The 13,069-nt window shown below is 49.3% G+C and overlaps 1 protein-coding gene across 1 annotated transcript in view; it reads right to left on the bottom strand.

The window, feature by feature from the left end:
- Positions 1-13,069, bottom strand: part of LOC144164781 (beclin 1-associated autophagy-related key regulator-like) — a 55,719-nt gene that overhangs the window by 19,872 nt on the left and 22,778 nt on the right. Inside the window, exon 9 of the mRNA XM_077695053.1 lies at positions 5,457-5,627. Coding sequence (XP_077551179.1) covers positions 5,457-5,627 — 171 coding nt within the window. The remainder of the gene's footprint in view (positions 1-5,456; positions 5,628-13,069) is intronic.

Raw genomic sequence — 13,069 nt, 5'->3', positions numbered from 1 at the left:
GTCTTCGATTTCACCCCATTCAAATTGCCTCTACTAGCACAGACACAGCCAGTGGCTAGCTGAGGAAATGCTTTTGCAGTATCTGAGTCGTTTGCATTCATGCTGCAAAATTGTACTTCTTTAACTCTTTTGTTACGGCGAAAAAACGGCCGATTTTGAGTGCTTCCACAAAGCTATTTCTTTCTCTTGAGCTAGTGGACACATTTAGCATTGCTATGCATAGAATTGTAGCTTATAGATTGCTCTTACAAACACATACCAGCAGTTTTGTGAAAGGTACAATTACTTAAAGTTTATTAGTCAAATAATAAGAAAAAAATGCACAAAAAAGTATACACGCAACGTATATAGGCGATTGTAATGAGCCTAAAAATTATTTTAGGAATTCTAAGATATACAAATTGTTCCTACATTTCTTGGCTATAATTCAATATATATATCAAGGCTGTACACCAGGTTTTGTATTTTTGTGGGCCCATCAACCTAGTGGAACTGACGGCTGTGCAACTCCTCAAAGCCACTCGAGTGTAAGTCAGTCATGCATCCAAGCACACTTTTTTGTGCTCTGACACAAAATCCTTTTCACTTGAGTGGTAAAAAACCAGAAAAAAAATCCAGCGCTCTTGAGAAGTGTCACGCATTGCTACGTAGCGGTAATCTGACACGAGTGCCAGGCTATCATGAAGGTGATAATGCGATATCAGGCTATCATGAAGGTGATAACGCGATATGACGCGCCGCATTTAGCAAAATATCCCCACCGTACGTTGTCCAGACCCTACACATCAATGTGTAAAGCCGCAGTCATCAGATAGGAAGCCCGTTTTGTTTATAAATACAGCCCAAATACAGCGAACGCTGTTTTCACACAACTCGCCACTATCACGGGTTCAAATTTCACTCTTGGCGTGGTCTCTGCATGCAAAATATCAACAAAACATAATAAAATCGAAAAATGAGTTGTCAATAAATACGCCAAATGGCATTAGTTGTCCGCCATGTGCCGTTTTTAGCTTTTGCGGGACGTTTGAAATCATCGGAACTCCGTGTCCGATGGCCTATGGCGCCGTAAGGAAAGAGTTAATTGAGAAAATTGGAAGCTACTAAAGTGTGCGCAAAATGGGCAAAATTAGGACTGACTGTTGCTCGCCTGTTCGTCAAAAAAAAAAAAAAAAAAAAAAAGAAAAGAAAGAAAAGAAAGAATGCCACTTATAGTCATGCCATATCAATATTCTCATTTTTGTGATCAAAGCATCGGCTGTGAGTGGATGACAAAATTAAGTCACAAGATTTCAATTCCAAATGTGACAATGGGCCCCACACGCTGAAAATGTCGACAGTTTTCTACAGTTTCATTTTGACTATAAGAAGGGTTATGGATGTCACATGCACTTCCAAAGGTACACTTTTAGTCCTGAATAATATTTTTACCATTTGCAACAAGCTCACAAAACACTTTTGTTTTGTTTCTGCATGAAAACTGGACATTTGAACCCCAAACCGTGCCCGTAATCAATTTTAGTGCTTATACCCTACCTTTCGCCTATCGGGGCTCATAAAATTACACTGAATTGCACGATAGGTGTTCGGACCGCTGCATAAAAATACATACGGCCACCTGTTTGCTGCCAGGTTTTATCAGTTCAATTGAACCTTGTGATGGTTCGTCATTACAATGACTGATTGTAGGCTTTAATGCACTGACGCAACGCAGGCAATGAGGTGCGCTGAGTGGAGGGCTCCTATGGATTGATTTCAACCACCTGAGGGGGATCTTTAACGTGCGCCGAAATCTCGCACACACGGGCGTTTTTGCTTTTCGCCTCCATCAGAAAAGCGGCCGCCGCGGCCGGGAATCGAACCCGCCACCTCGTGCTCAGCAGCACAACGCCTTAGCCACTGAGCCATCGCGGCGCGTTCGTCATTACAAGACTGGTCACAGACAAGGTTACTACACCACATATGGAGCTTTTGCAGCCACATGACATGGGAAGGCCAGTTTCCTCCAACTCAACTAGGAAAAAATGCATTGAGTGAAATTAAGACAAGTTTATCATGATGCAGCAGGACCTCATAAATTCATACCTTTCTTTTTGTATCCGGAAAACTGTCACACACAGAATATTTATATTGAGAGATTATATATTTCAAAACCCGAGTCCACAAAATGTACATTTTGGATTCATTTTGCTAATTGGTTTTTAAAATAGCTTGTTTTTTTAAACTTTTGGGATTGTCAAACCTTTAAATCTGTTAATTTTTTTTGCCTGTGTTATTTCATCAGAACCTACTGACTGATGTCACTGGAAAGAAACATGCGCTCATTTACATTCTAGTATGCTACAATGTATGCTAATATGGGAAAAAAAATCAGTCCAAACTCCTGAAAAATGATTAATTTTAATTAGCAGTGAAAGCGCCAACCAATGGGGACTTGTGGGGACCCTTGTTTCCTTACACATCGCCTGCACATGTTTTGGCGAGCTTGGAACCGCCATTTTGGGCAGCCGGCACGTCACACGAGTTGTGACCTCTTCGTGACCCCATGCGACGCGCTGAACCGGCTCGCCGCGAACGTGTGCGCGAGGGCGGGGGGGAAGGAGGACCGACTTGTCGCCTTCCTTCGCGCCACCCTCTCCCCGACCAGGGGAAGACCTCCTCTCCCCCAGAGCGCCAACCTGCCGGATGAATGAGCGTTCCGCAAGGAGTCGACTGGGTGATTTAGTCGGAATCGGTTGACTCGGTAGTGCCCACTCCGAATGCCCCGATGACGGTGAACCCAGTTGGCTCCACAGGACTCTGCTAAGAGACTCTGCCCTGATCGGTCGCAAGGGATGCCTCCCCCGCTCCCGCGGCCGTGACGACGGATACTGAGGTCTGAGTCCCGCGGCTTGAGCGAGTGAACGGAGCCACCGTCTCCCCGCAAGCGATAGTCATGTTGTCTAGTACATGCCCTGTATCTGCCGGGCAATAAAACCTCACTTTGGACTGCTGCATATGAGTACCCGAACTCGTGCTTTCAGATTCCGCTGGGGCTAGTGTATGGCGCGTAGCACTTTCTCTAGCGAAGCTAGCCAGGGTACTCTGCTATCCCGTACGTTAGGCCACAGACTACCGTAATTATTCCCGCTCTTTTCAAGGGCCTTGGAAGCTTGGTTGTTACTTATTACAACTTGCCCCGCCCCCTCACCCCTAAATTGTAGAAAACTATGATTTTTGCCTACACAAACGTATCTGCCCTCACGCCTCACAAGATCTCCCAAGCAACCTTAGCCTACTGTGGGGTGTGTCGGCAATCCATAACACAAACAAATTTCTTCAGTGGCTTTGCTTGAAGACAGATATGCAACGTGAAAATCATTGTTCAGGGAGAAAAGTATCACCCTTAATGAAAGCGAGCACGCGAGCTGAAAAACTTCACGTGATGAGCCGACTCGATCAGTTTTCAACACAATTCATTAGAGTTGATGCACATGTTGGAGTTTATAGAGAGGAGATGCCAGGCTGTTATTAAGACCGACGCCCTTACGGCAGGTGAACCCGGCTTACAACCACGACACATCAACAGACTGTACACACCAGGCAACCCGGTGGCAAGATTCAAAATGCGTTCAATTGACTTCGTCATAGACTCATGCTGTGCCACTCAGAGTAACCGTATAACCTTGAGTACGGGCCACAAACATGTATGGGCCACACCCCTCTTTTTCGGGCCAATAATTTTGAAAAAAAAAAAAAAAAGAGAAGGTTGCCTTTGTATTAGCAGCAATTGCCTCTTCAAAGCGCCCACCTACACTGCAATATTGAGCCATCGTGCACGATCTGCCTAGGTATACCCGGTGACAACTTAACAAAGGCACCAGAAGTTGCCGCTGTGCCTTATCATTCTAGCCGGATGTTTCTCTGCGCGGCGCAAGTGGAGTGTTACTGGGATTATTTTCATCATGGCGTGAGCCGTTCCCATGATTTTTTGGACTTAATATGCTTATAAGCTACTCCAGTGACGACAAACAAACTGCATGAGACAACAAGGCAGACGATATCACGCATCCATAGCAAACCCCTTTTAAAACGTGCGCGCGCTACCGTCACGGGTCCGGCGCTTTGGCGTAGTGATACACTACATGAGGTGGGGCCGTTCTTGAGTTGTAACCGAGTATAGCGCATGAACTCCATAACGGCACCGTGCCTGCCCTGCCACACTACGAGTCCTCTCTCCCTCTTTTGAGGCAGCGTTGCAGCGTATGCGGCATTGACTGGGGACGCAAGCGTTGACAGCTTCCCTGTCACTCGAGTTCCCACACAATGTGGCTGTTTGCTTCTTGCTTGTCCGTCACGTATTTCTGTGTGCCGCCTGCATCACTGGACTTTGTGTTGCGACTGCTGCTCTTTCACTTGCTCGGTCGAGATGGGGAAATAGGACAGCTGCACGGCAGCCTTTAAGCTTAAATTAAAGTCATGGAATGTGCCCTCGAACATGGCAAGCGTGCAGCAGGCCACCACTTCGACGTTGACGACAAATGTGTGCGGCAGTGATTCCTGGCGAGCTTACTGGTATGCGACAGCCCCTGGGTGAAAGTATCAACTGGCTATTCAAAGTTGCATTGTATTAGCAGTACATGGCTTGGACGGCAATTGCGACCAAGAAAAAACTCTGAGCGGAAGGGTAAAGAAAGCACCCCTGGAAACTGTTGCCCAATGAATTGCAAGCGTATGGGATTCTGTGTCTTCCAGTGTGGTACTGACAGATTTTGAGGTGACTGGGATTTCAAATAACCTTGGCGGCACTGAGGATAACCTTGCGTTTGAAGAGAATGCTCCTGAAGGAATGGAGCAGTAGATGTCCAGCTCTAAAAGCACCGACAGTGATGATGACGACGAGTAAGATGCAACTAAAATAAATGCCGTGCATGCAACCACAATCTGACTCTTTTTTAAATGGAGGGAAAAATTATTTGTGTATGGGGCAGAGCCCCCAAAATCATTGCTGGAATTCTGGAAAAAAATCTGCGGCCCTTACACGAGTTTATACGGCACTCAATATACACCAGTTGTGAAACTCCCCGTAGGCCCCATGTATTTAAAACCAGTCGGCAGTTGCCCCCCAGTGCTAGGATCAAACATGGGCAAGCATGGCGCAAGTTGACTACCTTGCCATCTGCCGGCAGAAAGTGGAAATAATACTTAACTGCTGCGTGCGGCTGCTGCGGTAAGCCACAAAAGAAAAACCGTGGAAACGTAAGTCATCACCGTTTAAGTCAATGTTTCCGAATTCGTAAAACAGGCTTAATTATATCAAGTTGTGCCATTAAGTGAATGTTTCGCAATATCCCGTTTTCGCCCCCTATCTACAATGAGTCAGGGGTGCCTTGATTCTGTAGAGGAGTTTTGCAAATGGTGTACATTGAAGAACCCTGGTGCCAACCCCCCCCCCGGGGCCAGAGACGAGAGCGCACCTGATGTTGCCCCGGTGCTGCACCAGCAGGGCCAGGTTGCGCAGTGTGGTCCTGGGGCGGAGCAAGGGCGGCTGCAGCCCCTGCGACGCGCACAGGTGCAGCACGTTGCTGTTGAGGCGGGCCACCCAGTTGCGGAACTCCTCCTCGCTCTCGTCACGCGCTCCAAACTGGCTGCACGGGACAACAATCAATGCATTTCACTATGAGCAATTTTGCAGCTGCAGCTGTTAGCGTTAACGCATATCGCAGCCCGTAAGAGGTGCGCATACTCATAATGAGAGCATACTCGTGCTGAGAAACAGCCAACTTCTCGAAGCTGGCAATTCAACATCAACATCGTCATCAGCCTATTCAGGTACACTGCGGGACGAAGCCCTCTCCTATTGACCTCCAACCACTCCTGTTTTGCGCTGCCCGAGCCCATTCTTTGCCCCTGTATTTCCCTATTTCATCGCTCCATCGTGTTATTGGCCTCCCTCTAGTTGTAGATCCACTCTTGGTATCCACTCTGCTACCCTGGTGGCCCCCTGGTCCTTGATTCATCTAACTACGTAGCCAGCCCAACTGTACTGCTTAAGGGGACACTAAAGGCAGAATAACTTTTTGTTTTAACTGAAACATCACACATTTCTAAATTCCCTTGGCTTTTTTTTTTTTTTTGACGACCAATGATGCCTTATTTCTTAAGAAGAAATGAGTAATTACAGCCGGCATTTCTCTCTGCTGTTTCCCATACATTCCTTTTCGTGATGTTTACAAAAACCATGTCACAACGAAGGCACAGTGAGCCTAGCCGGACTCTACTCAATCATGGCCATCTCCCAGGCTCTCACTTTCGTAAAAGCCAATCACAAAGAGGGCCTTTTAACACCATCTTAGCGTAGCGGTATACAAACACCGTGTCACTTGGCCTGCCCGATGCCTATGGGCAGGGTCAGGTGACACCGGCGAAACTTCACGAGAACACCCAGGACGTACTGCCACCTGGAAGCAGGTGTTAAGGGGACACGCGGGTCGAAAAATCGCCATTTTTTCAAAATATGTCGTTTTTTTGTTTTCACTTGCATTATCATCTTTGACTATCCCTCTTTCATGGACGAAAAAATGAAACCGAAATACAAACGAGAACCTAGCGAAAATCGTGTCTGAATGACTCGCAGTGAGCCTAGAAATCACGCAATCAAGCCGAATTTCAGCCATCTTTGAGAGGTTTTGCTGCACGGCCGCGTGGCTGGCCGCCATTTCAGTCACTTGAGAGAGGTAGCTTCTTCTCTCAATCAAACCGCTCGCCAGCTTCATATCTCCGCGTAAAAAAAAAAAAAAAAAATTTCTCCCCGCTTGTTTTGAGAGCTTCCACTGGGTATTTAAATCACGTGACGCGAAATCGGGACCGCCATTGGCTCTCGCCGCTTGTGAGCCGCCATCACCTCCGGCGTTCCGTTCGCTACTTCGCGCTATCTTTTCTATTTCCTTATCGTGTGTTTTTAATCGTGAACGGTGAGAAGAAGCATGACTTTCATCGCCGCAAGTCCCGGACTTCAAGCCCGTACAAGGGAAAGCCGAAGCGGCGCGGCATTGCGACGATTACGGCCAACGCCAGCACGACCGGCACGGCGAGGCCTAACGGCGATGCGCCTTCAAGCATTGCGAGCGCGGCTCAATCAGGCGAGGCTGGTTTTATCAGTGGCGCTATCAGCTTTGTAAGCGTATAGGAGAAGTTTCAGCCTTCCAAGGTGGGGAGACAGTCAGCAACGAAAGTGTTGCAAGCGCAGTTATCTCCGAAGTCGACGGTCTGAGTGACCTTGTGAGCGGCGCCGTGAGCGCGATGTGCGGGAAGTACGAACTCGTCGTAGTTCAGGTCGCAGACAAGCGGAAGGGCCTCGCATCGGTACTGGAACTCAATTGCAAAAACGTGCAGTGCCCTGCAGGAGTGGTTTGTTCTATCTACTCGTCGCAGCGCGCTGCTGCCATCGGCCGCGGAGGCCGCAACCCGGAACTCTGTAGGGGAAGTCCCCGTGATAGTTTCACCATCAATGTGAAAGCGGTACTCGCTGCACGCGCGGTTGGCATCGGACACGATCAGCTGTGCAGGTTTTGTGCCATTCTTGGTCTACCAAAACCACTGCACCAAAAGACGTTCCACAACATTGCCAAGAAAGTTCATGCTGCGGCCACAGAAGTCGTCTCTGACAACCATGCTGAAACAAGGCAAGTAACTGTGTTGCAAACTGGTCAGACTGAGGTCAGTGTGATGTTTGGTTGTACTTGGCAGAAATGAGGACACAAAGGCCACAACTGTGTTGGCACTGCCATTTCTCTCGACACTGCTCTCGACACTGCCTGGATTTTGAGGTGCTGTCAAACTACTGTCAAGATTGCAGCCACCCCCAAAAGCTTGATTTGCAAGAGGAGGAAGTGTGGCAAGCTTTTCATGCCCCTGTGTGTGAAAAAACTGTCGACTACTCATCCATAAAGACAAGCAGCACTGTGCATCTGGCACAGGACGGTATCGTACAACCTGCAGTTCACTGTAGTGGAGACTGCCACTGCCCTCGCAGGGTTGTGGTTCAACAGGGGCCACTCTAGCTTTGAGCAAGTTCTCCAAGAACTGGGAATCTTCCTTTCAGAAGAACTGGTTAGACTAAGCAGTGCAAGTGACCAGTGGAGGATCAGGCCGATGTCTGCCAGGCTGACTGCTGAGGCTAGGTCCCATCGCCACAGCCTGGAGAAACGGGCCTGTACCGAGGACTCCACCCGCAATAACCGTGAGGGTGCAACTTATGCAGCAGGAGCGTTCTAGTTTTAGTACCACAATGTGGACATTTCAGACTACCGTAAAAACCCGAATCCAAGACGACCTTTTTTTCCAAAAATGGAAACGCCAAATCGCAGGTTCGTCTTGGATTCGGGTGCGAACAAAAATCCTAAAAATAAAAAAGAGGGGGGGGGGGGCAGCGGCCGCCGCGAGTATACCTAAACTCACGAATTTATTCTCCATCGGAACAAAATAATGTGATCAGTCGCCCAACGATTTGTCTAAAAAACAAGCGCGGTCTTAGGTGCCTGAATGAGCGCGCGCGCATGTCCCTCCGTGGGAGACAGGGAGCATGCACGCATCGAGGCCGTCGAGGCTCGATGCGTGCGTGAGGCCGTCGAGGCTCGATGCGTGCGTGAACTGCGAAACCCAGCGCAAAATACAGTTAAACCTCGATGTAACGAAGTCGGTAAAATTCGTAATTTACTTCGTTACATTGAAATTTCGCTACATTGAAATTCGCGGTTATAATGAAGCGTTCATCCCGTGAAGCGTTTCCTGAAAAAGAAAACGTGGCGCGCATACGCGGCCGGCGCACTGTTTCTGTTTCTATCGGTGCTTAATCGTCTACGCGGGCATCAGCGTGATCCGCATGGAGCGTTTTCTTCCCGAAAAAACGCGCCCCGCAAGCCACAGGCGCGCTGACGCAGCCGCGGAGACCACCCGCGCGATGCGGGTAGCTCCAGCGACCGATTCTAACTGCTCGCTGAAACGCAACTCGAGGGGCAAACGAGAGGGGTATGCGAGAAAAAAAGCGGATAACGTGGGCGAAATTTTCACTGTAAAACATCATACGCGTCGCTTACGAGAGCGCCCATCAAATATCCTTCGCGGCGGCCTTATCGTCTAGCCAGCCGGCATCCCCGAGCGCTTCGAAGCTCCCGCCATAGGGTGCGCGCCTCCCCATTGGCGAAACTGGTCAGGCTCCTCCCACTGCTGCGCGCAGCGCGACTCACTTCCCGCCGCCGGCACGCAATCGCGGACGCCGGTGTGAAAAAAGAAAAACGCGCGTGCAAGGCTCATAAAGATTCACAAATGCTTGCCATGGGACGACGAAACCCAACAAGCATGAGCGAACTCGAACAAAGTGCAAAGCGGCGGCTTGCGGCGGCGGCGGCGGCGGCAACGCCAGTGGCGATTAGGCTTACCACCGCGGAGGATATTTGATGGGCGCTTTCGTAAGCGGCGCGAGTCACGTTTTATAATGAAAATTTCGCCCACGTTATCCGCTTTTTTTCTCGCACGCCCCTCTCATATGCCCCTCGAGTTGCGCTTCAGCGAGGGGTTAGAAGCGGTCGCTGGAGCTACCCGCATCGCGCGGGTGGTCTCCGCGGCTGCGTCAGCGCGCCTGTGGCTTGCGGGGCGCGGTTTGCGTTTTTGCAGGGAGAAAACGCTGCGTGCGGTTCACGCTGATGCCGATTAAGCCGTAGAAGATTAAGCTCCGACAGAAACAGTGCGCCAGCCGTGTATGCACGCCACGCAGTTTGTAGGCAAGGGACTTAATCAAAGACTCCGTGGCTGGCTGCATCCGCGGCATTGGGCGACCCGTGTCGCCGTTCGCGTTTTATTGGGACCCCATTTCGGCGCTTGCTTCTCCCAAAATCTACTTCTACAACTTAAATATCGTGCCTCGTTCTCCATGAAACTTCGTTACATTGAAATTCCGGCAAACGGGACTTCGTTACACAGAGGGTGAAAATACATGGTGTGCATACACTTGAAGTTACAAAAAATTCCGTCGTTCGTTACATCGAGGGTTTCGTTACATTGAAGTTCGTTACATCGAGGTTTAACTGTATACATACCGTAAACCATGCGCGGCGCGGGCGCGAGCAGTTCGTATGGGTTCGCAAGTACGTCTGGTTGGGAGCACTGCGGTAGAGAGTGTACCTAGCTGGTTGGTCCGCTCTGTCGTCTGCTACGGCGGTCCGCCGTGTGGATGCTCTCGCCGCTGCATCGGACCGCGGCGGACCGTGACGTAGCATCACGTGACCGTTTGGACCGCGGACTCGGTCCGTCGTGTGGATCGGCCTTTGACGTGTTGCTTTCGCTGATCGTGTTACATCGCGCCCATCGCGCTTTCAGTTGTAACTCCACTTTCGAAGCAGCGGATGCGATGTCATCCCGAAGCTACTACACAGCGTCGTTCAAGCGAAAAGTCATTGTAGTCGCGAAGGAGACAGGGAACAATCTCGCTACAGCAAGGAGGTACGGCGTTTCCGAGGCAAATGTTCGACGGTGGATGAAGGACGCTGATCGCCTGCAAAGCTGCTCCGGCACTCAGAAGGCATTTAGCGGGCCGAGAAAAGGACGGCACCCAGAACTTGAAGAGGAGTTGCTGACATTCGTTCGGAATGCAAGAAATGGCTGCATCGCCGTCACAACCGAGATGCTGCAAACAAAAGCGAGGGAAATCGCTCGGCAGCGTGGCCTTTCCGCAGCCGTGTTCAAGGCCAGCAAACATTGGGTGCAGCGGTTCATGAAGCGCTCTGGACTCTCTCTTCGACGGCGGACTTCAATTTGTCAACGCTTACCAGTCGACTTTGAAGAGAAGCGAACCAGCTTTCAACGCTACGTGATCGGACTGCGCCGCCGCCACGGCTATTGCCTGGGTCAAATAGGGAACGCGGACCAAACTCCGATCTACTTCGACATGCCCCTGACCCGAACTGTAGAGGCAGTTGGAGCCAAGCAAGTGAAAGTGAGAACGACGGGCAACGAGAAGCAACGAGTTACTGTCATGCTGGCCTGCACTGCAGATGGGAGGAGACTGCCGCCCTACATCATCTTCAGCAGGAAGACTCTTCCGAAGACGGAAGTGTTTCCTCGTGGAGCCATTATCCGCTGCAATGACAAAGGGTGGATGACGGCCGAACTGTTCGACGAGTGGATTCGGCTCGTCTGGCTTCGTCGTCCCGGAGCACTCCTGAGTCCGCGGTCCATGTTGGTCGTGGACTCCTTTAGAGGCCACACGTGCGATACCAGCAAAGCGTTGCTGGCGAACAACAAGTGCGACATGGTGGTCATCCCAGGAGGGATGACTTCCCAGTTACAGCCTCTGGATGTTTGCATTAATAAGCCTTTTAAGGACAGGGTCAGGTGCCTGTACAACGAGTGGATGCAAGAAGGTGACCACGCGCTCACTCCAACAGGCCGTCTGAAGCGCGCGTCGCTGTCTCAGCTTGTGGGGTGGATTTTGGATGCGTGGCACGGGATTCCGGACACCATGGTCGTTCGCTCGTTCCAGAAATGTGGCATTTCAAATGCGCTAGACGGGTCGGAAGATGACCTTCTCTGGCAAGAAGTCAGTGACAAGGAAGTCAGCAGCGATAGTGATTCGGAATAAACGCATGTAAGCTTTCTTTTCTTTTTTTCCAAAATTGCTTGTTGTCACTTAAAGGTTCGTCTTGCATTCGGGGTCGTCTTGGATTCGGGTTTTTACGGTATATCCCCACCAAGTTTCATGTTGTTTGAGCAAGAATTTCTGAATCTGGCAAAGAAATAAACTTTCAATTGCGTTTTTCTCAGCTTGTTGTTTTTGTCCGTTTTCTGAGTTTGTGCACACTTATTTTCGCACTTAAAGTCGTTGTATCACGATGAAATTTTGCACAGATGTTCATTATAACACGTAGAGTGCACAAATCTTGTTCATTATTCAATTTGTGTCCTTAGATATTTCTGACAGTCATAAAACAAAAATATACAGAACAAGAAAAGGCACACTACCAGTCATTTTTTTTTCGTGGAGAGGAAAATGAATATGAGGCTTTTTCAGGTAGATTTGTGCACTCTGCAGTTCATAAGGAACCACCTAGGCTATTTTAAAAGTTTCAGGAAAATTTTTACTATAAAAAAAAGTGTGCACAAAAAAGCCACTTTTCTGCAAGTCTTGCTGCGTAACATTTTACCCAAAGCAGCTATTCGAAATCTGATTGCATATATGACCAGAGGAGCTCAATCTTTACAAGCTGTGAAAATTTCAGCCTCCTAACTTCATTATTAAAAAAAAAGTTGTTTCGAGGAGCATGTCCCCTTAAAGATACATGTACAGTTAAATTAAATAGATTGACGGCCCATAGCTCGTCTAAGACATGCACCTGGCATACAGGCTGCTTGTGGCACACTGAAGTTGTGCCTAAAGGGTTTACGATCTCGTATTTCACACATTCTTTTCATGCAGCACTGTCATTGCCCCGCATAAATATCTTTTTTTTATTTTGAACTTGTGCAAATGAAAAATGCAGATTTGTACGTGGCAGGTAGCGGCAGTGACCCACACATACTCTCCAAATGTGCTGGTTCAGTGGTGCCCCTACAGGCAGCACTGGAGCTGCCTGTAGGAGCACTGCACTGCACTGCCGTAAGCAATCTCCTGTATACAGGGAAACCAACAATCATTTCTCTAAGACCATCCACATGACTGTGTGTCTGCCACAGGGGGGAGGAGAAAGGCAATCCTTCGCCGGGCAGGAAAGTGCATCATGGAAATAGTGCGCCTATGCGCTCCTTACCAATGGTTAACCTGTGAAGCTGCAACATGCGGCTCTGCCCACATCGCCGTCACGCCCCGCCATTATCACTCGAGCTATACCTCATGCTGTAGCTCACTGGGAGCGTGCACTGTTCTGCAAGAGAGCCTCTTTTCTCCACCTTCCAACGCGCCATTCCCATTACCAGAGTAAGCTGATGTGAGGGTGTAGCTATGCCATCTGTGAACCCAGCTGGTCTCTCTCTCTCTCTCTCCTTACTCCTAACTCCCCTCCAACTCGCTTACCTGGTTTCTTCATGCATGCACGTG

The sequence above is a fragment of the Haemaphysalis longicornis genome, unplaced genomic scaffold (genome assembly GCF_048455015.1).
Source record: "Haemaphysalis longicornis isolate Haplotype H1 unplaced genomic scaffold, Haemaphysalis longicornis Haplotype H1 scaffold_139, whole genome shotgun sequence".
NCBI lineage: Eukaryota > Metazoa > Arthropoda > Arachnida > Ixodida > Ixodidae > Haemaphysalis > Haemaphysalis longicornis.
This window is presented reverse-complemented; position numbering and strand designations above follow the sequence as displayed.